The sequence below is a fragment of the Haplochromis burtoni genome, unplaced genomic scaffold (assembly GCF_018398535.1).
Source record: "Haplochromis burtoni strain Fernald_Lab_line unplaced genomic scaffold, NCSU_Asbu1 Contig_263, whole genome shotgun sequence".
NCBI classification, from domain to species: domain Eukaryota; kingdom Metazoa; phylum Chordata; class Actinopteri; order Cichliformes; family Cichlidae; genus Haplochromis; species Haplochromis burtoni.
Window position 1 is genome coordinate 280,946 of NW_024582624.1, and position 25,267 is coordinate 306,212.

Genomic DNA, 25,267 nt, shown 5'->3' on the forward strand with positions numbered 1-25,267 from the left:
CGTAGGCTGTGGTTTAAGACTGCATTTCAGCCTGTGATATATGGGATTCTGTCAAAATCAATACACTCAAGAACCAAGAAAAATCTGATTTTGAGCTACTATGTAGTACCATCTGGAAAGCATCTGATTGCCAATAGCTTAATTTTTAAATAGATCCCAAACACATGGCCAATCCAGTAAAAGCATACCTAGATAGAAAAACAGCACCACTAGTCATGGATTGGCCTCACCAGATCCTGGACCTTAACTTTACTTAAGTAGCACGGAATCATCTTGCCAGAGAACAGAGCGAAGCTGTTTCCAAAAAACAGCTTCAAAATGCCTGAAGAATTCAGGCTGTGTTGACGAATTAAGGTGATCATACCATATCATTTAAAATCTGTCAGACAATGCTCAGGATTTTTTACGAGTCTGTTGTGGTCAGTACCATCCTCTATGTTATTGTGGTCAATACCACCCTGCTATTGTGGTCAGTCGCAGATGCCAATCGACTCAATAAAACTGATCCGAAACGCCAGTAGTGTTGTGAGGATGGAGCTGGACTCCCTTAAGGTGGTGTCAGAGAGGCGGGTGTTGTCCAAGATAAGGACAATGGTGGATAATACCTCCCACCTTCGCCATGACATGCTGGCCAGTCACAGGAGAATATTCAGTAAAAGACTGAAATTACCCAAATGCACCAAAGAACGATGCAAGAAATCAATCCTGTACGGTGGCCCCTAGAGACAAAGCATGTACAAACTCTCTAGGGGCCACAGTAATCCTGCCCATCTAATGCACACTACACAGTGCAATAGTTAGACTCTTTTGCACATGCTCTTTTTACATTATTAAATTTAGTTCAGTTTGTTACTGTTATTGTCTTACAGCAACTGTAATGACATTATTTCCTTGGCGATTAATAAAATATTTTGATTCTGATTTAAATCATGATACCAGCACGTTCAGATGCTACGGCGGCATGTATGCTGTGGCATATGGAGTAGGAGATGTTCTGCTCTTTGGAGATGACTGCACAGCATTTTGGGTATGATGCAGCAGCGTTTGGGGATAATGCCAAATCTCGGTGCTGATGCCACGATTTGAACTAGCCCAGCTGCTGTGACAGCAAATTAAATTTATATTTAAAAACATACCCTATCAACCAGAACTGGGTTGCGAGTCGATACGACGAAGAGTATATAAATCGTGTTTCGTTTCTTGGTTCTAGCCTATCCAATCGTTTGCGTACTTTATACGCTGCTGAAGCTTAGAGCTGCTCCGAGACACGGGGGGAGGGAGTGCGGCGTTCGTGAACCTGAGAAACCTGCAAAACGAAATTATTAACAGTATGGCCCGAATACTGCTGAAGGACTTTCAACTATGCTCGCGGGTTTTTAACGCTGCTCCGCGTTTCTTGGGGAAAGAACTGCACTTTCAAATGACAACTAAAAATAAAGGCAAGCAAGAAATTACGAGCGATAACACCACCATGACCGACACGCCAGGAAGTGCTTAGTGGCATTAGCTTTGCTAGCCTGCCTAGCGTTTTGTAACTGTCTGCTTTGGTTTGGTCATGTTCTTTTCTTTCTTGTTTGTCGTGTTCGAACCACGTAAGCGAAACACTCATTCTGCTTTGTTCGGATATATAATGTATAAGGCTTATGTCAACGATTTCCTTTTTGTTTTTGTAGGCTGATATATTTTTCCACCGGAAGTTCGAAATGTTTATATTAGTAACTCTCGCGAGAAAACTCACGTTAACTACTTTGACTGAACGCGGGAATCTCATACAAATAATCTCGCAGACCCGGGAACACACTGAAGCAGATTGTTGGTGGAAGTTTGTAGTGTCGTCCTTTAATTATCAATTACTTAGTTTTTAGTAGGTTTTAATTTTTTTTGTACTGTAAGTTTTTAATTGTGCATACTTTGCCAACATGCCCGTCCTAGAAGTCACAGATGCTTCTGCAGTTTCTCCATTAAAGAGAACAAAGACAGAAACAAACCCTGCAGAGGAAAGACCTGTCCTCAAATTTGCAAAACTTTCTGAACATGCTACGACCCCGACCAGAGGCTCAGCTAAAGCAGCAGGTTATGACCTCTACAGGTTAGTAACTCTTTAAACTGAAATTGTTAGGTTAGGTTCACTAGATGCCTAATTTGTGACTGTTGATGTGTGTGCATGTATATTTAAGTCTGATTGTACCTTTAACTTAAAGTATTATTTTAAAAATGCAGATACGCTTACCTTTACTGTCTTTACTTAACAGTGCGTATAATTACTCCATTCCTCCTATGGATAAGGCCATTGTAAAGACAGACATTCAGATAGCAGTTCCACATGGCTACTATGGGAGAGTTGGTGAGTGTCTCTCTGCTATTCAATTTTTATTTGTTTTTGGGTTTATTTTATTTTATTTGAGTTATCTGTTGTGTGAACTCGTGTTAGTCTTTCCTGTTTGTGCACCAGTTGTAAAACACCAGGTCGTCTGTAACTGTCTTTTTGTGGTTTTTCCCTCCCCAGCACCAAGATCTGGACTGGCAGCAAAACACTTCATTGATGTTGGTGGTGAGCTAGCTAGCTATCTGACCTAATCATTGCAAGTTAACCCCAGTAGTGTACAGACATGACATTTTAATTTGTGTTATGTGTCGCATGTTCTCCTCAGCTGGAGTTGTAGATGAGGACTACAGAGGAAATGTTGGTGTTGTGCTGTTCAACTTTGGCAAAGAGACGTTTGAAGGTGAGTTATGGTGGCAATAATGTATATTGTCAGTCTTTCATAACTACAGTAACCAATGAAAGTAATCAGATTAGGGGATGATATCCATGCGCTCCACTTAATATAGATGCAGTATGGTACAAAAGTAGACTTGGATACTTTAAAAGAATGATGCAATTATCAGCTTTTATTTATCAGTAAAATTTGTGATTTAAAAAAAAAAGAATTGGTATTTGTGTGAAAGACTATTTAAGCTATTGTGACCCAAAAAAAGGTCTAAAAGTGATCTGAGAATGATAAATTGAGCTTCACATATATTGCTTATATTTCATTTAAGCCAAAAAATAAATAATATTTTTACTGTTGACACTTTTCAGCCTATTGGAGCTTAATAATGAAAGTATACACATAAACGCTTGATATGAATACTTTTATCGATCAGTCAGATTTAAAGGTTATCTCATCTGCTTCCTTTTAACCTTACAGTGAAAAAGGGCGACAGAGTTGCTCAGCTGGTGTGTGAGAAGATCTGCTACCCAGATCTGGTGGAGCAAGAGGTAAATTCAAAGTTGAGTTTATTGGGTAGATCTAATTAAAACCGGTGCAACATAGATGGTCATGAAAAGATGCGAAGCTTCAGCTGTGTGGCTATTAGAAGCTGCCATTTTTTGGTTGCTCTTGAATTATTATAGGCTATTCTACTTAAAGATGTCTAGGCTTATGTCTGTGAAACAAAATGAACGTGAACAGCACTACAAGTGACACAGAAATTGTCATAAAGCTGAATCTCATCCTCGGAGTTTCAGAACCAGAAAATTAGTCTTCTTTAAGGTTGCTTAAAGAAGTCTCTTTGTGTTCAGAGTAGGAAAAAGAAAACTATGTAGAAATAATAAAGGTTTAATAATGCATTTGTTTTCTTGTGTATTTCTTCAGATTAGTTTTAGTCTTTAAATCCAAGTGTTTGCCTTTATTTATTTATCTTTTCTGTTTTAGACACTCGATGAAACAGACCGTGGCGCTGGAGGTTTTGGATCAACTGGAACCAACTGAAACCCTCATGTGTTTTTAAAATATGTTAGTCTTAACTTTGATAAAATAAGAAATAAAGTTTTGTTTTATATTTGAGTCTAGAGTTTTGCTGGGACTTAAAACCATGCGTTCCTAATAAAAGTTCACTAAAGTTATAAATTCTCAACAAAGCTATTCTTCCATATGGCCACATGGGGGCAGTCATACACAAGAATGTAATCTGCTCAAACTATTTCATCCGCCAGAGACTTGGTAACTTCCCTTGACTTAATACAGACGTGTGCAGAAAGAGGACATATAGGTGCCTGCTCAACTTGGTTACAATGGTAATACAATTCAGATAAAGGGGGAAACACAGCAGTGAGTACATGTACTCCAAAAATGTTTTTATTGTGAATTTACATCTAAACCCTCACTGATGTGTACATGGAACACAGACTGGTGTCAGGCTGGTCCATTGCAATGCAGCACTGATTTTGACTTGTGAGAGAATATGTGGCCATGAAGACCTCAGTGCATAATCATGAAGGCCCAGGTTTGGCATCATCGATGTGTTTTGTGTGTGCGCGTGTGTGTGTGTGTGTGTCTGTATGTATACACAGTTTACAAAGGAAGTAGTTGGTCATTATAAGCACCATTACAACCCCTTCCCCTCTATTCCAGGGGCTTCCTCTAGTTTACAAAAGCTTCATAGATTAAAAGTGGCATTGATTATTACAGTATAAACACAATTTACATGTAGTATAGAGGAGAGCAGGCAGGCTATGAAGCTAGCTGTTACTGTTGCAAAGACACGAAACCTTCAGAAAGGCCAATGGGATTGTGCCTTGTTCACTACTGAGTGCATTCAAAAGTCTATGTGGATGTGTTGCTAGCACCAGTAAATATGAATTATTCTAGTCAGTAGGAAAATGGAAAAGCATAGTTCAAAAATACGCGGTAGGAGTTGTTCAACCTCCGACATAGCTACATCTCAATAGTCCACAATGGGTTCCTCTCCTCTCCTAAGCCTTATTTGGGGAAACAAAGAAATGTGTGTATCCAGGTTTGATAGTCATTTACCTGAGGGGAGGAAATGAATTTATTTCAGACTATTGGGACTCGCCTCTTTCTTTTTATCCCCCCGCCACTTAAGCTGAGTTCTAAGAAAACAAACAAACTTGGCCCTTAGAGCTTTCTGCAGTCCACAAGCCCTTCAATGCGGCATCCGATTCCACATATCATTATACAAGATTAAACCATACAATTACAAACCCTATCCACACCCTCTAGTGCTTGAAACGCAGCTGGAGTGGTGTGTCGGGGTGATATGCTTTTTATTTCGACTGGAATCTTTCACACCTTCGGTGGATACTTTCCACAGAAATTGTACCTATGATATGCAGAATCATCTTTGGTGATCAAATGACACAGAACAGTCCATCCCCCCACCCCCGTCTTGTCTCTTTGGTGGCGAGCCCTTCGAGTGAGTAGACGTTAACCCTTAGCTGCTGAACCAGAGTCAGAAATGTTTGGCCTTTTTCAGGAGGGACTGTGAGCTTGACACTGGATTAGCAGCTGCTGGCAACATCCGCCTCTCTCAGTCTTGTGATGGTTAATGGAGCATGATCTGCACCCTCATCTTCAGTATGTCTCCCAGCTGTCCTGTGAGGTAGTCTTTATCATGTTGGTCCTCCAGCTCAGCCAGCTCCTTCTTCCTGTAGAGGGGCATACTGCTGATCTGAAGGTAGTATGCGCCTGGCACGAGGCCCTTCTTCTTGCTCAAGTGCAGGTAGCTGACACCCTCCCTCTGGTTGATTTTGAAGTAGCCTTCCTCATTCCCGAAGTCGATGCTGTAACGCACATGGTCGCTCAGTGTGCTTAAGGCCGGGGTAAACTCGAGGATGTGGTCGCGGTTACTCAGGTCACTGATGTTCAGGTGGAACTGGAGAGTGTCTTCGATGTCCACACTGGCCAGGCTGACCGCCTCTGTCTCAGTTAGCTGCAAAGAGAAAATGTGGTCTGGCTGAGTTTAGAGGCTAAAGATGTCCAATAGTAAAGTCGTGTGCAAACACAGCAGAGTGAATCTGTGAATCAGTGTTAATTAAAGTCTGACTAGACGCTGGAGACATTATGGAAAAAAAAAAAAGACTTGTAATCGGTTGGTAGATCTGTCATTTAATACTGATTTTCACAAAGTTGTTCCTTTTTTTTACATGAAGGTTTTGGTCCCATTTCTGTTACAAGGCCTTTCCCTGCTATAGAGGGGAAAACTCTTTGGAAGAAATCAGGGACCTTCATTTATTTATTTTATTAAGACTTAAAGTAGTGAAATATAAACGTAGTGTCTCTTACAGAATCCATCAACTTTTCAAAACCTTCAATTTCTCTTAAAAATATACAGAGGACAGTGGGCTTCATACATACCTGCATGTCTTCCAGAGGATTTTCCTGTGTTGAGTTAATGCTGCGACGTTTGCGTCCCTTCTTGGGATAGCCATTGATTTTACATTCGTAGCAGGCCTCGGGTGAGAGGGAATTATCCTCCATTTCACTTCCCTGTCCAGGACTTGTGAAGCCCAAACCTGTGACGCAGTGTCTGAAAGCAAAAGTAAAGCCATCAGTAACCTATAAACACAGAGGAAACGTTACCACCGCAGTCGCTCGTTTACTTACCCTTGTCCTGCACGGAAGTACCCAGGTGGACATCCACATAAGTAGCCTCCATCCGTGTTTGAACAGCCAAACTTGCATGGGTTCTGGCTCGTGGAGCACTCGTTGACGTCCGTGCAGCCTCCGCTGGTCTGCTCGTAGTTAAAGCCGGTGGGGCAAAGGCAACGGAAACTCCCCAGGGTGTTGTGGCACGACGCTCCCCCGCAGATCTGGCTGTTCAGGCACTCGTTCTCATCTGGGTCACAGGAAGTTGACGGGAAGTAAACAAACACGGGGTCATTCCAGTTAAAAGAGACAAACAATACTGGGAAAGCCTGCAATGAATGTCGGAAATATGTGCAGACATTCAAACTAAAATTAGAGATTTAACTAACCACCACTTGTTTATTCGGCGGTGCACACATCAGGACACACACAGTACATATAATTGCTTTCTCGATAACTTAGCTATTCCTACTTATTTTACATACCAAATGCATTTTTGATGTTACCCTACCTTTTATTTGATTTTTTACCTACTTCAATCGTTCATTAGCACTAACACAATAAATTGAGAAGATTTTCTAATAAAATAGACTCTATTGGAGAACTTCAAGGCTATATGGTTGATATTTTAGCAACCTATTCATGAGGATGAATAGGTTGATGTTCCAAAATGAAAGAATTGTTATATTTGCTGTCAAAGAGGACAGCGGTATAACTTACCAACACACTGATTCCACTGATAGTGCTGCAGGTAGCCTTGGGGACAGCTGCACCTGTATCCACCTACTAAGTTCTGACAGCCATGCTGGCATCTGTGATTGCCGTCACACTCATCCATATCTGTCAAACGCACACACACACACAACACAAAATTACTCAGAGTCTTTTCCTGTGATTAATCAGCTGATGCTGGGTTGGAACAAATTGTTTTTAGACCTTCGCAGGTTTGTCCGCTAGGATCTAATGAGAATCCCCGCTGGCAATCGCAATTGAAGCTGCCTGGCGTGTTCTGGCAGACGCCACTGGAGCCGCACAGATTGGGGTCTGTTGCGCATTCATTGTTGTCTGCATGGACAAAAAGGGAAAGTTCAGACAAGGGTAAAACTGGAAACATGGCATAAAGGCTCATTACCCTGATTTGGACTTGCTGAGTCAATAAAAATTCATTCACAGTTGGCACCGGCCTCTAAAAATAGGTCAGGTTACTGTAAACTCTTGGTACAAACTGTCTTGATGTCTGAAAGGGGTTCAAGAATAAAATCCCTAATCAGCTGAACGAAGATCAGATCAGAAGTGGCAAAAACAAATATTTAAATTTGAATTCCTGACCTTGGGAATAAAAGAAAAGCCAGCGCTCATTAACAAGAGTTTTCGGGGAAAAAAATATAGAAGTGGGTGTTTGAGAAACAGGTTTGATTGTTGTGATTGGAATCTGTGTAAATCTGAACACAACGTTGAAATTCATGCTGGGAAACAGAGTAATCTCTAAATCTCAGCTTTTAAATGTGTTGTTATTTTTCACAGTTGGTTGAGATTTAGAAAGACTGCTAACACGTTTGCAGTTTAGCTTTCCATTTGAAGAAACAATCAGTGCGTGGGACATAATGCTAAAGCATAGCAGGATAGTCTACTTTGTCCCCAGGCAACCCAACTATAGGTTTCAAAGCTGATTTAAAGTGGACACGTTGTGATTTTCCTTACTGGTGTCAGTGGATGTAAAGTATTACAGTTGTGGATTCATGCTAAACACGGGTAGAGATTCACATAATAAAATCTGTGCATGTACAAGCAAACCGCATGTTAGTAAATGCTCAAACTGTTTTATTTACTCTTGTTTCTGTAAGATGTCAAGGACATTGGATATTCTTAATTTGGTCGGTGATTATAGCAGACACACCCACCCACTGTTTATGAGGGGCAGCCAATTACAGGAAAGATGGCTTAAAGGGAAAGGATCAAAATGGCTTGATTGAAAGAGGGGTCATTTAAAACAAAGATTGTGTCGACACGTGAAATGACACAAGCTAGTCTAGCAGAGTTGAAGAACAAAAAAATGCTGGACATGCGCAAAATAGATGTGCTGGGAGCGAAGAAGAGTAGCATCTATAATATGTCTGGAAACGGCCACTACTTTCCCCACTGAACAGCTTGTTTGATGAGCATCCACCTTAGTGAATCACACATATGACTGAAATAAGGAAAAACAATTTAGGTCAACTTTGAAGCATATTTGGAATCTACAGCCAAATGACACTATCCTCCTATGACTCAGAGGTTCATTTTGTACCACTTTCTCTTAAATATTGGCAAACAGCGATCATAGTATGACTGGAACAACAGTTTTATGTCACAGTCATGTTTTTCCCAGCTCATTGCTCGTAGACTAACAGCACATCCACACCTGCTGTGTGCCATTTGGGTTACACTCTAAGAAAAGCCAAACCCGAGGATTCCCTGACACTGATTTGATGTGAGGTCTCGGGTGCCGTTTTATGGTCTGGAAAAAAGGCTTGGAGTCGTCATGGCGATCTACTGCAATGTTCCATAACAAGCATTGTTAAGCTGCCATGACTACAAACCAGACCGGCCTAATAAGATCAGTGTGATATCCGCCAGAGTCCATTAACATTTAATGGGTATATAAAGAAATAGACAAAACAGTGCTTCCCGTGTCTATTATGAGCTGGGCAGGATGACACTTTAAAAAATTCTTCTTTGAAAAGACCAACAGTCTGTGTGAAATCCTATTCAGACTACACAGGCAGTTTGATTAAAGACAATTCAGAATTTAAAGGGAAAAAAATCACCGGATGTTGTATACGACTGTGTAGACTGTATATGTGTTTTTACCAATGCAGGCAGTGTGATGCTGGGTGAAGCCAGCAGGACATTTGCAGGTGAAGCCACCGATGGTGTTGACGCATAAGAACTGACAGTTGTGCTGTTTGGTCGAACACTCATCCAGATCTGTAAACAAGAACAACATAAAGAATGAATTTCCCAACTGAACCTATTTCATACTTCATAGTTAAGATACAGGGGTCGCAGTCATCTAAGACTACTGCTTGCTCTACTGTATGTGGACTGCTCTTTTTCAAGCAAATTCCAGTCCTTCTACAGTCACTGACCTACAAATGAACTAGACACCGGAAACATAGAGGGGTACTGTAGAGGGGGAAGCTAAAACTATGGTAAATAAAGAACACTATGAGCACTATTTGTTTAGGCGTATAAACACGCCTGATAAACACAGATACAGAGAGATGCACTGTGTCAAAGGCAAAGGGCACACTTGCAGTGAGCATTTAAAATTGAGCATCTTAGGACAGCAAGCAGAACGCAGAATGTAGCAGCTCCAACCTGGAAACTAAATCAAGCATGAAAATCGCTGAACTCAAGTGATGTGACAACCATTGGGCTTAATTGCGGGCTTCTTTTGGTGCTTGTGCAAGTTACCTCTGCAGCTCTTTCCATCCTCCTGAAGGATGTATCCTCGGGGGCAGGAACAGAGGTACCCTCCCTCCGTGTTCTTACAGATAAAGTTACAAGGCTTTGGTGCCTGTATGCACTCATCCACATCTAGAGGGAGAGGCAGAATGATTCAAAATAAAGAAACAGATCCTGTAGCCAGAAATTCCATAAACAGAGATCATGAGAAAGACAGACCCGAGCTGCATTTTTCATAGGAGTGGTGTGGGAAGTCCACCCACATAGTTTGGGTTCTTTACTAGACAGCAGGAATGAGAACGAGAGGTTTCAATTCCGTGTAAACACTGGAGGTGAATTTAAGCCTTACCCACACACTGCGTGCCAGTGATGTCAGCAGTGTAGCCAGGTTTGCAGATGCAACTGTAGGAGCCCAGACTGTTGATACACTGACCATTCCTGCACAAGTTCCCCATCACACGGCACTCATCGATATCTGGACAGAAATGAGAAACGCCAGCTTACTTCAAGTTAGTTCAAGATTTGGTTTCTTTCAGATTTTGACAATAATTACATATCAAAAGACCGAATAGTTCCACAAAAGTTGGAGGAAATATCTGTTATGCGTTCTTTTATGCACCATCAATTAAAAAATGTATTTCGGGTATAAAATCACTGATCTTACAAATTTTGTTAACCAGAAAAAAAAAAGTTACCGGTAATGCTTTGCAAGTGATGTCAACACAGATAACAACAACCATCTTATATTATTTAACCTTCACTACTCATAATTGTCTGGTTTCCATACACGCAATGGCAGTTTTAGAAAAATTAATCACTGGCCCCATTTTTAGGGCCTCAACTCATCGTATTGTGTTTTTTGCACTATTTTGCAGCGTTTGAGTTAGAGATGGACCAATCCGATATTACGTATCGGTATCGGTCCGATACTGATGTAAATTACTGGATCGGATATCAGAGAGAAATAAAAAATGTAATCCGATCCATTAAATATAAAAAAAAAAGCACCTCACAAAACTTGCGACATGGCGTAACTCGGCTCATAACCGTAGCACGTCGGAGCAGTGTGCATCACGTGATAGAGCGGCTGTGTGTATTTGTAGCCTCGCTACCAAACTAGCATTTCATCTCCAAGGAAGTGATCCCAGAGAGAAGTAAAGCAAGTGTGTGAGTTCATCGCTGAATGTTTGTAAAGCATTCCAGCGTTAAGCTTAACAACTGATATATGGAGCGACTGCCTGTTCTCCCTCTCCTGCTGCTACTTCAATCTTGAAACTGATTAATGATCAGCTGATCGGCTTTTCTGTCGCGAGTCCGTCTCTCTTCTTTGTTTTTGGCCCACTTCGTGCCAGAAAGAGGAAACCAGCGGCTGAACAACAGCAGCACGTTTAACCTTGATAAGCTGTTGTTAGAATTTATTTAATATTAGTTTCTACACCAGGATCTTTTTCTACGTAGCTGACAGCTGGTAACTGTGCAGGGGCGGATCTAGCGAAGTTTAACCAGGGGGGCCGATAGGGCATTAACAGGGAAAAGGGGGGCACAAAGACATACACTTCTTTCTTATTGTCATTTAAAATGTCTAGCTTTTAATAAATAATTATCTGAATCTTACACCCAAAGTTTTAATCTGAAGTAAAATATATAGAAGTCCATTACTGTATATAGTAACTGTTAAGTCTAATATACCCTAGTAAGCTATACTACTTTTTCCTTTGGGAAGGTACCATCTGTGCAGTCTGCAGTTCTGTTGAAGAAAGATGTTGAATCTATTTAATTATTTTTGAAAATTAATTTATTTCTGTGCATTTTTTTAACCACACTGCATCAAATTAAAGTTGATTACGCCGATTGAGCATCATGAGGTGGTTCCCTATTTTTTTTTGTTGGGAGTTTACAACCCTATTAGTTAGGTTGCTTAATATTTCTAAGTACTATTTAAAACACCAGAATAGGGAGGATGAAGTAGGTTTAAGTTTATTAGATTGTTCAGTATTGCTGAACTATGAAATATTTTGGGTGCAGTGTATACAGGTATAACAGAATAGCTTTAGTGTTGTTGTTTATTTAAACTTGAGTATGAACTTACACAAAATGCAGCAAGATATTAAAAAAACAGTTTTATTGATTAAAAAAACACACTATTCATATCGGTACCGGCAGATATCCAAATTTATGATATCGGTATCGGTATCGGACATAAAAAAGTGGTATCGTGCCATCTCTAGTTTGAGTGCGTGTGTGTAATTCTTTATGTCTGTAAACACGATAGCTTGAAAAGTTTTGAATGACTTCTGATAAAACTTGTAGGAGTGTAGAATGGGATCATGTTAACAGTCCATTAAAATTTGGCTTACAACCACCAAGGTCGTCAAGGCCAAGTTCACAATTTACTGGTTGAAAATTGACAGAAAGCCTTATAACTTAGAAACAATGATCACTGACCTTGTCATTGTTATCTGTATTGACCAAATACAGACATATAGGGAATGATTAAAATAATGCTGCTTTTGTGCCTTGTAATGTCAAGGGAGTTCAGCGAGGGAGGAACTGCCTGCTGGCATATACTCACACCAACAGGGATACTTAATGCAAAAGCAGATAAAAAGATACATAGTGTTTATTTTCATCGATTGATGTTTGATTACTATTTTCTCTGGACTGAAAAACTGAGTCAAAGTGTCAAAAAGTTCCTCTGTTAGACCATTTGAGGCTGCAAAATGGAGTCAGTCCCCTTTGTCTTGTGTTAAAATGCCTAAAATTAGAATTGGGGGAAAACACACACACACATTTAGCACCTGGTACAAAAAAAGAATCTGTCATAGATAATTTTCTACTCTGTGCTCACTGAATGGGGTGTGAATTTAGTGATAATCTACTTGTTTAGATTGTATTAAGACTCAAAGTTAAGCTTTATTAAGCCCATGTCCATTGTGACTGATAGGTGGATGCCAACATAAACTGCTGAAGCGGAAGCTTTCTGCTAGGCTTCACCTCAGCTAATTATAGTCACTTAAGCGCCGAACCATGTTTGTGGTTTTCAATGTGGAAATCACAGAGTAACTATAAACCACAGAGTAATATTTAAAAAAAACCCACCAATCTCCTTGGTAACTGAAGGAAAAAATGGCACAATAGTGTGTTTATTCACCGCAGTGTGTGTTGTGTAGTTAAATATCTCTGATTACATTCCCCTGATCTTCTTCACCACAAAAATTGGTTCATTTTCAGAAGGACATCAAATCAGTGTCTTCATATTTTAATAAAAATACAGATATTTGGTGCCAGTAAAGTGATAACTGTATAGCACGAGGAACAGATAGGCTATACAGCTGTGTTGATGTTTTACCTTTTGGATGTTTTTTTTTTTTAATTCAACTATCTTTCAAATGATGATTGTTTATTGTTTGGCTAACTGCACAAAGTGTCCTAGAAGTTAGTGCTTCAGCTTTGGTGAGTGAAAATCGAGCATTTTAAGCGCTAATTAGAAGGTGTCTGTGTCTGTTTACAGTCGATGAACCTAGAAAAGCTAGTTAGAACTAGCTAATAACTTCACAGTGTCATCCAAATCCGGTGACTTCCAGCTCAACGCTTCTGAATTGCAGAAAGTAAATGTGGATTACTAAATACTCATTAAGCTACCTCTTCCATCAGTGGTGTACCCAGGTCCCAGAGGACACATCTTCTTGTACTGGGTCGTCCCTGGCAGGGGACAGAGCTCACAGTTGTTACCCCATCCTCTGCCCCCATCACAGCAACACTCCGACTTGGTCACTGGGACCCTGTTAGTAGAAGTCATCTGACACAGAGTGGTCAGAACCTCGGTGAAGCAGACGCCTTCACGGTTATCTGCAGGGTGAGAGAGACACACACACAGAAAGGATCGTGAGAGCGAGACAATAACAGCAAGCAGACCAAACCACCCAGACAGGGCCTGGCCTCATACAGCAGACATAAATAGATAAGCCACACTGCTATATCACTACTGTCTGTAAGGAGGAAGATAGCCATACAGTTACAAAGTCCCACTGGAGGTTTTCTCACCATGCTCAACACATAACAGCTATCCAGAGCTATACTATATATTTAGACTAGGAAGAAAGGCTTTGAGCAGTATTTCCTTGCTTCCTCCTCTGCTGATAGTAACAGACCCTTGTTTATTTTAGGAAGATTTGGACACCATCATGGTAAAGTTCAATTCCCATGGAAGCATTAAATTCAGCTTCAGCATCTGTTCTTCCAAAACACATACAGCACATTAATGTCTAAATTATTTATATTGTTAAACTATTAAGTAGCATGGATGATTTTTAATCAATTACTGTCTCTGTGGCTAGACACTGCAAACACTTGTTTTAATTATGTACTCCTAATTTCATCTATCTGGCAGCAAATTAAAGATAAAGGGGTTCTCTTCTGATGATAACCTTACAGCCTTTTTAAAGTGATGACAGTGTACATACCAATACATTCTGTCTGAGTGGGGTTGGGAATGAATCCTTGGTCACATCTGCATCGGTAACTTCCGACAGTGTTCTCACAACGGCCGTTCTTACAGATACCCGGTTTGGCCGTGCACTCATTCAGATCTAAAGCAGACAGACACACAGTGTAAAGAGGCATACTATATTAAATGTACTCAAGGTAAAACCACCTACGACACCATGATAATTACCCATGCAGCCCTCTCCACTGGGCAGCCGTGTGTATCCAGGTGCACAGATACATATATATGTACCAATCAGGTTCTTGCAGGTCATGCCTCTGCTGTCACAGTCATCTATACCATCTGCACACTCATCTTGGTCTGGAAGACAAACACCATAGTAAGAGTAAGTGGATGCAAAAGCCTCAAGAAGCCCACGTGCATTCATGCCTGTGCAACAGGTAACGTAACACAGACACTCAGACAAAGTACGCCAGAGTTTAATCTAACCACTAAATCCAACACTGAGCTCTGGATTGATAACAGGGTTGTAGTGGGGTAGTTGGTGGTCTGTTTGGAGCTGTAATGTAAACAGTGACGTTATAGACACTGACATGTTCCTCCTGACTCACCGCTTCCCTCCAAATACAACTGTTGCTATGGCGTGCGAGGTATATGAGAGATCAGAGGTGTAAACAGAGACTCGGTGGGTTACAGTTGTCAGAGTGATTTAAGTTCATCCCAGACAGAGAACCCTTGAGGATCTCACAGAAACAGTGCGAGAGTGCGTTATGTAACTTTATGGAAGGTGCTGGCATGGCTTTTTGTGAGAATTTCTACCAGAGCTTTCCCGTTAATGGACCTGCGAACTCTGACTACACGGGTGAGTCATTTCACTGTTATACCTTTACACATCCTCCTGTCCTCCCGCAGCACGTAGCCTGTTGGGCATTTACACTCGTACGAACCCACTACATTAACACAGCGGAAGGCGCACAGCAGAGGATTCTGGGCGCACTCGTTGATGTCTGGACCGGAAACAGAAAAACCACAAGTTACACATAAAGACACCCATGACCTAAACGGGGGCTCAGATACAGCTTCGGATACCTTCGCAGGTCATCATTGGCCCAGGCTCAAAGCCGTCATCGCACGCACACTCAAATCCCCCAATAACATTAGTGCATGTGCCGTTTCCACAGGGATTTCCAATGTCGCACTCATTAGTGTCTGTGTTGAAGAAAAAAAACGAAAAAAGCGACTCAGAATGACTAAAAGAGCAATCAGGAGGATAAGAAAAAAGAAAATGACCTGACTGACCTTCACATCTGACTCCACTAATGTCAAGGCGGTATCCCATGGGACATTCACAGCGGAAAGAGCCGTCCGTGTTAATGCACTGGCCATTAACACAAGGATTATTGATGCATTCATCAATATCTACAATCAGAAATGTCAACACAGATTGAAATTAAATGCCACAACCATAACAGAGATATTGAAAAATGCAGATTTATTATCAGCCTATTTACCTTTTGGATGTTCATCTGGCCCACGTTGATATCCCTCGTTAGGGCAGAGATCGCGATACCCCTCTGGAACCGTCAGATGTCAAAAGTCATCAAACGTTTTGATCATGAGCTTACATGAATATGAGCGGTTTCTCACATCTATGTGTTTTGCGCAGCAGTGTCTGTTTTATGTGTAGAATACACACCCTGTCCTTTGATGGGGCAGATTTCACAGGGGTCTCCCCAGCCTTGACCTGGCATGCCGATGCAACAGCACACTTCCTTGGTAGTGTTTTGAGGTTTTGGAGCCTGACAGCGCCCATTTTCAAACTTGGTATAGCAGTAGTTCACACGGACATCTATGGGATAACACACGTAGAGAAGGCAAGAACAGTAAATGGTGATAAACAGATGGATGAAATATCTAGAAGCGCAATGTCGTCAAGATAATCTATATCAAGTCAGGATCCTGTCTGGCTTGTTTTGGCAGAGGACAGCTGGTTCTGAAAATCTAAAACCTTTCAGATAACTCGAGAAACTATTTGACAACCGTAAAGATTGTAAGAAAAGTTTGTTCCCTCTGAATAATTCAATAAATCAGTAAATCCATAGCTGGTTGGTTCACTATAGCCTCAGCCTGAAGAAGAAGATTCCCAGGCACAAAGATTATTTGATTAAGGCAAATATGACAAAACTCTGTTTTTTCAAACAACTCAAATTTTTTCGTGCTTTCTCAAACTGGGGTCTTGAGTCGTTATGGCAAGTTAATCACTGTGATCACCATCTTCCTGATTGTTTGTTTCTGTTGTTGGTTTCAGTCTCCTTTCGTTTTCTGGAAGCTTTGCCACAAACAATTGGCTGTAACAGACAAAAGAGCTTGAGAATCAAAAATCCACATGAATGAATAATGAGCAGGCTTAGTCCGAAAATCATCCGTGACATTTCGGGAAAAGTTTGGAAAACAATCAGTCATGAGGTTCAGAAGTTACGCGCATAAATGGTCTGAGCTTGAGCAATTGGTGGTGCCAGAGTGCTCAAGGGCAAGACATGAAACTAACATAAAAGAATGAAGAAACTATTCCTAATCAGTGTGGCAGAATCCTACGTTTTTACATGAAAAATATGAAGAAGAAAATGAAAAAGAAGGAAGCTTCATTTCGGGCCCCTAAACAACAACCATGTTAAAGGTTCAGAATTAGAAACAGCTGTAGTATTATGTATTCTGCGGCCACAATGTAAAAGCTGTAAAGTCTTACGTAGTGCTTGTACCTGCGACTTGATTATTACGTCAGTGTACAAAACAGGACCTCGATATGAGAAAAAGTGTTCTTGTTTTCAACCATTTTTTAATTGTACAGACTGAAGTTGCATAATTATTTCCACTCACCAATCTGTGTGTGTCTGGTTACTCCAGGACTAAGCAGCCCCTTACTTGTAATAGGAAGCATATGGTTTCGCTCTCCTGCTAACAATGGCCTTCAGTGAACTCAACACAAATAAGCTTTCTGACCACCATAGATCACTCACACACCTGGCTCAGGAGCAAAGATCACATACATGAACACCTGGTGCTGTGAGGAGAATGTCAAAGAGTGTCACATTACTTTCCTCCATGAAACGGATTTGTCAGCCTCTCCGCGAAAGAGATTGATGGAGCTCTGTGCACAGCCCCTTGCAAGTATATGTACACATATGCACGGGTGCATTGGAATCTCCAAGTGCATATCTCCTTCATATTTTGCATTTTATAAAAGGAAAATTGTGAAATAAAGAAATTTTCTAAATAAACAAGAGAGTCGCCTGATAAAAAAAAAAAAAGCTTTTAAATAAATCAACTCTTGGCTAACAATGACAGCAGGGACAACGATCTGAAGTGTGGTGACAAATATTTAATAGTTATAATTATGTTCATTTGCAAAACCACTGAAGCATTATAATTTAAAACGTATCATTAATTGGCGAGCGCTGGTGGCCAAGTGGTTAAGACACATACCAAATACTGCAAATGCAACTCCCCTAATCACTGAAATGGTTCCATCCAAGGACTAATCATGCGTGTCATCACCCTCCTATTCTCTCTTTCTGTTTTCCTACCAGTATCGATTATTGCGACGCCAGAAAAAACATGAAATTCACAGCCTCTTTCTTCACCACATATCTGCATTTTGTGAATGATTCTGTTACCAAAGAATGTTAAACAAACATCCTGCTAATAGAGAAACTACTGATATCCTTCACACTATCTCGACATTTGTTCTTTCAAGCCACTTTAAACTTGTGAGGCTCATTTCTGGGAATGTTACTAACTGCAGTGCTGAAGCTGAGTTTGTTTTGATGGGTGGCCTCATTTTCTTTCCCTGTTTCCAGGCAATCAATAGACGCCAATGGGAATGACATCAAAAGCATCACTGTGGCACCTATGCTGTAACAATATCTGTCACAAATGATTATACATACAGATTAAATTTAGAACTGCACAGAGCACAGTGACAGTGATCACTAATAAATCATTGATGTCAAAGAACCTCAGTGACCATCAGCGATGCACAAAATCACAACAACAGTCACCTCGAGTCGCTCTATACTGCAAGATAATCGCTTGGAAAGGAAAGTTTTTGGATGTGAGTAGAAGGATTTTAAACTTGTTTTTAGATTTAACTTTCTACTCGTTCTTGTCCCCGTCAGTACTCTCTCTGCTATTGCATACGCAGGCTACATAACTCTTCTTAACTTGTGCTGCTTTAACACTATATTGCATAATGCCATAATCCCTTTTGTGGCCGAGAACTACGTCTTCATTCATTATTGTAGGATTCATGTAAAATACAGATGTCACGGAGGAGAGCGGTTAGCACAAATAAATTTAGGCTTTGCGGTCAAATCTAAATATGTACATCTATTCCAGTCTGCTAAATTATGAAGAGTATAATCTAAAATAAAACAATGTTATTCCTCAATATGTTAAAGGGCTGTTTTGGGTTATGCAGCTATAGAAACTATACATGCATTTTGGAAATCTCACCATCATCAGTTTTCTCTCAGTAATACACACAAACCACAAACTAATTTACTGCCAGTGTTACTCACTTTCCACCAAACTCCTCCTGTTTATCCCCTAACCTTCAGTCGAACGCTTCTGGTGATGTCATCACTTCAGTGTTTGGAGAGGGAACTCCCTAGCAGAGGACTCAGCGCACCCCCACCCAATCCAAAATACACACATATACTGTATAAACACACACACACACACACACAAGTGAGGAAATGGAAAAGTGATCTGTTCAGAGCCACCCTTGGCCTTGTTGAGGCAGCAGCAGCAGAACCAGCTGGAACACAGTGTGCTATCATGAAAGAGCAGGAAAAGCCGGACACCACTGGCTGCTGCTTAGTCTCCACTAGTGCTCACTTTTCACTGTAAAAGCAAACGCATGCTATAATTTCATAGCTTCTTTTCCCATCCTTCTCACTCCCACACGTGCACACGCAGTTACCTATACATCTCCGTCCAGACGCAGAGAGCTGGAAGCCTTCAGGGCACAAGCAGGTGAAGCTTCCTTGAGTGTTAGAGCAGGTTCCATACTGACAGATCTCAGGTGACTGGGCGCACTCATCGGTGTCTGACATAAAAGAGAGAAACAACATTGTGAACCTCATTAAATGACATTTCCAGTTGTTTAAACCATTAGAAGCATTCCAGTTTCCAGTATGTCACTGCACATCTAAATGTCAGTGTAATCTCGCACGTGAATAATTGCACGAAGGCAGTTGCCTCACTGTTACATGTTCACTTATCACAATAACCAGCTGCTGTGGCTGCTTCTGATGCTGAGAATTCATAGCTGTTCCTCCCTTCGTCTAGGAACTCAGCACAAAGCAGGAATGTATTGAAGTCTCCGGAATATCTCCTCATCAGCCCCACTATACAAACAATCCATGTTTTTTGGCTCAGCCTTATTCTCACATGTGAAAGGAAGAAAAAGGGGGCCTGACGACACTTCCCCTCCTCTGGTGCACTCCAGTAGAGCTGATCTAAGCTAGTCTAAGTTAGATGTTAGCAGAAATTCACCTCTATGTGCATTTTATTGCTTCAGTAATTCTTGTTTTTCACCTCTCAGTTTTTTTTAAACCACAACACAGAATGAATGAGATTTATGACGCTCTACCTTCACAGGTTTCCTCATGAAGGTGGTAGCCAGGTGGGCAGATACACCTGTAAGAACCATCCAAATTCAGGCAAGTTCCTGCACCACATGTGCCTGGATTCACTGCACATTCATTAATATCTGAAGAAAAGGGATGATATAAATGTACATATTATAGAACATATCAATATCATAATTAGATCACTATAAAAAAGGACAAACAGCATTTCCTTACCTCCACACAGTCTGCCGTCTAAAGTGAGCTCATAGCCATCATTGCACACACAGAGGAATGTGCCCACTGTGTTGACACACTGCCCGTTTCGACACAAGCCCCTCTGCGTCGCACACTCATCGACATCTGCTCGGCACACAGGCAACACAACAGTTAACACAGATGCTATGGCTCTTCTTCTTTTTCACTTTTTCTTTACTCACGTCCACACACGCACCTATGCAGTCGCTGTTGTGCGAGTTTTGAAAGCCAGGATAGCAGAGACAGTTGTAGGAGCCTACGGTGTTCTTGCAGGTCCCGTTTCCACAGGGCTGTCTCTCACACTCGTCCACGTCTGAAACCAGAGAGCAGCGTCACAGTTTTATCACCTGGCAGAGGAACACCGGTGAGACTGATGGGAAGTAGCACCGCTTACCGACACACATCGACAGGTCCCGAGTTGCTTTGAAGCCATTGGGGCAGACGCAGCGATAGCTCCCCAGTGTGTCAATGCAATGGCCTGGATTGCATATACCGGGGTTCTCGTCGCACTCGTTACGGTCTGAGACAAAAGAGAAAAACAAATGTCACACTTTGAATCCATATTCAAATAGTATTTAGATATTTTATCCTCAAACAGTTACTAAAATTCATATATTTCTTCATAATACATGAAACTGACCAAAAATTATTTTGCACTATAACTCAATAATTAGACTGCATGAGGCCAGTGTAACATCATCAAGTACAGCCTGAGCGTGTCTGGGTGTTAGGACTTGCATGAAAAGCAGGAAGCAAAACAGGATGCCGGCATAACATTCACTTATCGTTTAGGACTCTCCAGACTGACAGCAACATGATTTAGATATGCTGTAGCACATGTTCAGCAGCTCAACACCTGCTTCACATTCTCTCCTCCTTAATAACAAGCCCACCATGAAGAATTCAGTCTCAGGCTGACTGTAACTGTGCTGCCTCTTTGTGTGCTTTATCTCTGGCAAATAACTGGCAAGAATGTGCACTTCAAAGAGTTTCGCATAACCGCATTTGATAAAGCTGGAAGAAGTGAGACAGCGTTAGCGTGAGGCCACAGAAAGACCCTGTGAAGTTAGCATCTTTCTCAAGGGAATGACAGAGGGATTTCTGGCTGCTCTTTTTTGGCTAATGTTTTCTATCATTCTATTCCATCTGTCCACTAATTTTGTCTCCATTTTATGCCATTGTAGGAGACGACTAAACTGGAGGCTGATTATACAACTGCAGTGTAATTCGAGTGCCGCTGATACCTCAAACATTTTTAGCTAATAACCAGCACATCCTTACCAAGACATTGCCCAGTGGGAGTGAAGCGGTACCCAGCTTTACACTCGCATCGGTAGCTTCCTGGCAAGTTCAGACAGTCTGCATTTTGCTGGCACACCGGTCCATTCTGACACTCATCAATATCTGACAACAAGAGGGACAGAGATGTTCATACAGCAGGCATAAATATAAAAAGACCAAAGTAAAACACAGGGATTCTACAGCAGACTGCAAACGTCACCTTCACAAATCAGCAGCTTGTCGTTGTAGATGAAGCCAATGGGGCACTCGCACCTGAAGCTGCCGATCATGTTGATGCACACTCCATTCTCACAGATTCCCGGAATTTCCCTGCACTCGTCGATGTCTGTCAAATGAACGAGAGACCAACGGCGGCGTGAGAAAAGAGAAGCGTTCCTCCTCATCGCGTAAGCGTTTCAGTGTGAAAATCTTTACCAATAATCTGTCCAGTGGTGATGTCGATGTAATATCCCGGTCTCTCGCTGCCACACAGGATCGCAAACTCATCTGAATGGACAGGAGGCACGAGTTTATACGAGTTCATCGCCACTTCCGCGTGCTGGTATATACTACGTATTTACTCTACTGTTCTAGACCTCACCGCTGCTGGGCACGGGGCACTGTTCGCAGGGTTTGTTCCACGCACGGCCGATGTTGTAGGAGCAGCAGCACATCTTTTTGGTCATGTTGAAGTTTAGCTCGCCGTCGCACGTTCCGTTGTCAGAGTAAAAGTTCCTGTAGCAGTAGCTCTTCCTCATGTCTGTGTGTGGTGCGTTTGTGAGAAATGCAGAGTTGCAGGTAACCCTAAATACGACAGCGACAATCGTGAAAACCCAGCAAGCCTACCTACCCATGCAGTTGTTCCCTCCGTTGACCTGCATGTAATCCACAGGGCAGATGCAGGTGTAGTTCCCGATGGTGTTGTAGCACTGGCCGGGGCCACAGATGCCTGGCCGTTCACACTCATTGACATCTGTACACAGAGAGAGCAGCACGGGGGAAAAAACATTCCTTCAGTAAAGGTGCCAGCTACTTCTATGAAACATATTTTGGTCCACGCCTTTAAATATATTAAATTCTTTATCAGCATTACTCCTAAAAAGCCATGAGCATGCCTATGAGCCCAGCTCATAGCTGAACAGTTCATTGACCACAAACAAGGAGGACTTGCAGTGCTAGACTTTTGTACTTCTGGTCAACAAAAACACACTAATTAAACACTTTCCCATGATTATTTTCATGTTGGCTTGAAATAAAATATCCCCCTCTGCTGTTACTGCAACTTACTGCATGTGTGTGCGTTTCACGTTTTTTTTTTTTGGGGGGGGGCAAAGCGTGAAATGTGCACAGTGGACCAGCGTGTCTATTACACGCTTTCGGCTGAGTTAAAATGTCACTGTCAACCCATTAAGCCTCCTGCTCTCCTCCTTTCTCTGTTCCCTTTTCTCTTTTTTAAACAGCCTTCTATTTCATCGCCTTTCGTTCCTCTCTCCGTCATCACTGGCGTGCCTACAGGGGACACTGCGTACTTCCCCAAGGAAAGAGTTGACCACATCAGAGCCTCGCTCTTCTGGACACAGTTAGCGCTCTCAGCTGTCTCATCATTCTGGCTGAGCTTTGCTGGGTTAGCAACAAACGGGAACTAGAGCAGACACTTATTGAGCTGCAGTGTTGTCTATGGGACAACAGGGTCCAATATTTTCTTTGCCTTTTTGCTCCCAGTGCTTCTTTCTCTCTCTTTCTCTCTCCATGTGTCACTGAAAGAACATCTCCACGGCTGGACTCAATTTCCTCCCCAGTGAAATGTCCCAGGGCCAGAGCTGGAGACGGATGGGTCACCTGTTTGTTCATTTGTGCATGTGTGTGCTTAATACCTTCACAAACTCTGGTGTCCAGGTTGAGGGCAAAGCCTCTTGAACATTCACAGTGGAAACTACCAAACGTGTTGATGCACCGTCCTCCCTGGCATAAGCCGGGCAATTCCTGACACTCATCGATGTCTGTGGGAGAGAGAAAGGGAAAACTCAGCACCACTGTGGGCTGGTGTTTCTGTAAGTATACCCAGGGGCGACCTCAAAAACAAAAAAAGGCATAATAGCATGTTGCTACAACCTTCCAAGATGACAGTGATGGGGTTTGGTCTGAAGCCTTCCCCTCCAGGACACAGAGTCTTGTACTGAGCTGTAACACAAAACACAGAAACGAAGCCTGCATCAAGGGTGTGCATTATAGCAGAATTTGCCAGTAATTGCGATGAATCGTGGTGCTTGAAAAAGCCATTTTTAGTCATGCACTTGTTTCCTTTCGTTTTCTGTCGTGCTTTTTGTGATCTCAGCGTTAGCCACAGAGCCCAGAGGACCGGACATGACTGCAGCTACTCAGAATTACAAAGCGAAAAGAAAAAGGTTTTGTTCTTGTCACAGAAGCAAACAGTTCCCTGAGCTGAAAAGGATGAGTCATTCCCTGTAATGTTTTGAAACATCTGTTGGCAATTTCCAAATAAGTTGCACAAAGCTGTCTCATTTTTACCAGCAACAGCAATTACAGCAAACACACTAATCGCATGGCAAGAGAAGCCAGCATGTGAGTCTGCATGTAAGCAGAGCAGCTAGTTTGCACCTTAAGACTCCTGATGTACTCTGGTATATTAATATATTTTGATCTTGGATATGATTTTTCATATTAGTTTACAGATGCCCTTAATTTGAGGAAATTAAGGTTTGGTTTAAGGAAATTAAGGTCTGTTTTGTTTACCCTGCCGCAAATAGATGGATTTGACAGGGTTATTGATTAAACATAAACACCAAATCTTTTTCTTTCCTCTACATTCAAATATAATTTTTAAACCACAATTCAAAACAGCCAACAGCTAACAAGCCAACCCATCCCACCAACAAGAATACAGGGTGAAAAGTCAAGCCGACAAGGAACTGTCAAAAATTGCATTTCCAGGAGTGACCACTTCAGCCAGGGTGCAAAAGCTTAAGAGCGTAAGAGCATATATAAAAATGTTTACATCCTGGAGAGGTGGAGGTATGCACAAGAGAGAAGAGGAGTCAATCGAAGCAAGGTGGAAAGGTGAACATGCAGTAGAGTAGAGGTAGTGAAGGTAGGTGAGTTTAATACCTGGGGTCAGGCATCCAAACAAATGTGTACACAAGAGAGGTGAAGAAGGGAGTGCACGCAGGGTGGAAACCATGTCAGGGATGATTTGTGACAGAAGGATAGCCGCAAGAATGAAAGGGAAGCTTTATAAGATGGTAAATCAGAGGGACCAGCTCAGGTTGGGCAGTTTTCAGACAAAGTCAGTAAGGCATAGTGGAGATACTGGACAAAGGATGCTGAGTATGAAGCTGCCAGGGAGGATGAAAAGAGGAAGACCACAGAGACGTTTCATGGATGTAGGGTTGGTATAACAAAGGAGGATGCTAGGGATAGGGTGAGATGGAGGCAGATGAGCTGCTGTAGTGACCCCTAAAGGGGGCAGCTGAAAGAAGAAGATCCTGGTACAAAGAATGGTGTTGCAATCCATAGCTAATCTATCCCTTATGCCTTATCCCATAACTGTAGTTTGACTGTGAGGTGTGTTTCACCTTGCTCTGCTTATGGATTTGGAGACTCATGGAACACTTTTTAATCAATTTATCTGACAAATGACATGTATTGGTTTATGCACAACTGTAGCCTACTTGATAAAGTCTTCCTAAACCCTAGCATTTTATTTGTATATATTAATTAGCAGGTACTATATCTGAGTGATGCACCCATGCAACCCACTGCATGGTTCCAATTTTATCATGCCATCATTTTTCAGATGTTTGTGTTGCCTGCCT

The 25,267-nt window shown here is 41.7% G+C and overlaps 2 protein-coding genes across 3 annotated transcripts in view; one reads left to right on the top strand and one right to left on the bottom strand.

The window, feature by feature from the left end:
- The first annotated feature begins 1,094 nt into the window (after nucleotides 1-1,094).
- On the top strand, nucleotides 1,095-3,830 carry dut (deoxyuridine triphosphatase). Of its 2 annotated transcripts, XM_005939132.3 has the most exons (7): nucleotides 1,095-1,439; nucleotides 1,933-2,089; nucleotides 2,253-2,344; nucleotides 2,507-2,551; nucleotides 2,652-2,726; nucleotides 3,192-3,262; nucleotides 3,699-3,830. In XM_005939132.3, the coding sequence occupies exons 1-7, from the start codon at nucleotides 1,331-1,333 to the stop codon at nucleotides 3,753-3,755; spliced, it is 606 nt and encodes a 201-aa protein (XP_005939194.1). In that variant the 5' UTR covers nucleotides 1,095-1,330; the 3' UTR covers nucleotides 3,756-3,830. The 2 variants fall into 2 exon arrangements, with proteins under 2 accessions (XP_005939194.1, XP_005939195.1); XM_005939133.3 differs by lacking the exon at nucleotides 1,095-1,439 and having other exon boundaries at nucleotides 1,473-2,089.
- Nucleotides 3,831-4,099: 269 nt separating this feature from the next.
- The window catches only part of fbn1 (fibrillin 1), a 62,018-nt gene continuing 40,850 nt past the window's right edge, over nucleotides 4,100-25,267 (bottom strand). Inside the window, exons 39-66 of the mRNA XM_005939134.3 lie at nucleotides 23,547-23,615; nucleotides 23,309-23,434; nucleotides 22,285-22,407; nucleotides 22,036-22,194; nucleotides 21,870-21,941; nucleotides 21,655-21,780; nucleotides 21,435-21,557; nucleotides 20,548-20,673; nucleotides 20,350-20,466; nucleotides 20,133-20,258; nucleotides 19,919-20,038; nucleotides 19,247-19,372; nucleotides 15,962-16,114; nucleotides 15,777-15,839; nucleotides 15,565-15,684; nucleotides 15,355-15,474; nucleotides 15,150-15,272; nucleotides 14,494-14,625; nucleotides 14,282-14,407; nucleotides 13,461-13,667; nucleotides 10,168-10,293; nucleotides 9,828-9,950; nucleotides 9,222-9,338; nucleotides 7,308-7,436; nucleotides 7,092-7,211; nucleotides 6,390-6,621; nucleotides 6,141-6,312; nucleotides 4,100-5,715 (exon numbers count right to left, since the gene is read on the bottom strand). Coding sequence (XP_005939196.1) covers nucleotides 5,329-5,715; nucleotides 6,141-6,312; nucleotides 6,390-6,621; nucleotides 7,092-7,211; nucleotides 7,308-7,436; nucleotides 9,222-9,338; nucleotides 9,828-9,950; nucleotides 10,168-10,293; nucleotides 13,461-13,667; nucleotides 14,282-14,407; nucleotides 14,494-14,625; nucleotides 15,150-15,272; nucleotides 15,355-15,474; nucleotides 15,565-15,684; nucleotides 15,777-15,839; nucleotides 15,962-16,114; nucleotides 19,247-19,372; nucleotides 19,919-20,038; nucleotides 20,133-20,258; nucleotides 20,350-20,466; nucleotides 20,548-20,673; nucleotides 21,435-21,557; nucleotides 21,655-21,780; nucleotides 21,870-21,941; nucleotides 22,036-22,194; nucleotides 22,285-22,407; nucleotides 23,309-23,434; nucleotides 23,547-23,615 — 3,863 coding nt within the window. The 3' untranslated portion in view covers nucleotides 4,100-5,328. The remainder of the gene's footprint in view (nucleotides 5,716-6,140; nucleotides 6,313-6,389; nucleotides 6,622-7,091; nucleotides 7,212-7,307; nucleotides 7,437-9,221; nucleotides 9,339-9,827; nucleotides 9,951-10,167; nucleotides 10,294-13,460; nucleotides 13,668-14,281; nucleotides 14,408-14,493; nucleotides 14,626-15,149; nucleotides 15,273-15,354; nucleotides 15,475-15,564; nucleotides 15,685-15,776; nucleotides 15,840-15,961; nucleotides 16,115-19,246; nucleotides 19,373-19,918; nucleotides 20,039-20,132; nucleotides 20,259-20,349; nucleotides 20,467-20,547; nucleotides 20,674-21,434; nucleotides 21,558-21,654; nucleotides 21,781-21,869; nucleotides 21,942-22,035; nucleotides 22,195-22,284; nucleotides 22,408-23,308; nucleotides 23,435-23,546; nucleotides 23,616-25,267) is intronic.

Excerpts from the sequence above, each read along its gene's own strand:
- dut (XM_005939132.3), top strand. The coding sequence starts at position 1,331 with ATGGCCCGAATACTGCTGAAGGACTTTCAACTATGCTCGCGGGTTTTT. Across the intron at positions 2,552-2,651 it reads ACACTTCATTGATGTTGGTG|CTGGAGTTGTAGATGAGGAC; the intron begins GTGAGCTAGCTA and ends TGTTCTCCTCAG. Across the intron at positions 3,263-3,698 it reads CAGATCTGGTGGAGCAAGAG|ACACTCGATGAAACAGACCG; the intron begins GTAAATTCAAAG and ends TTTCTGTTTTAG.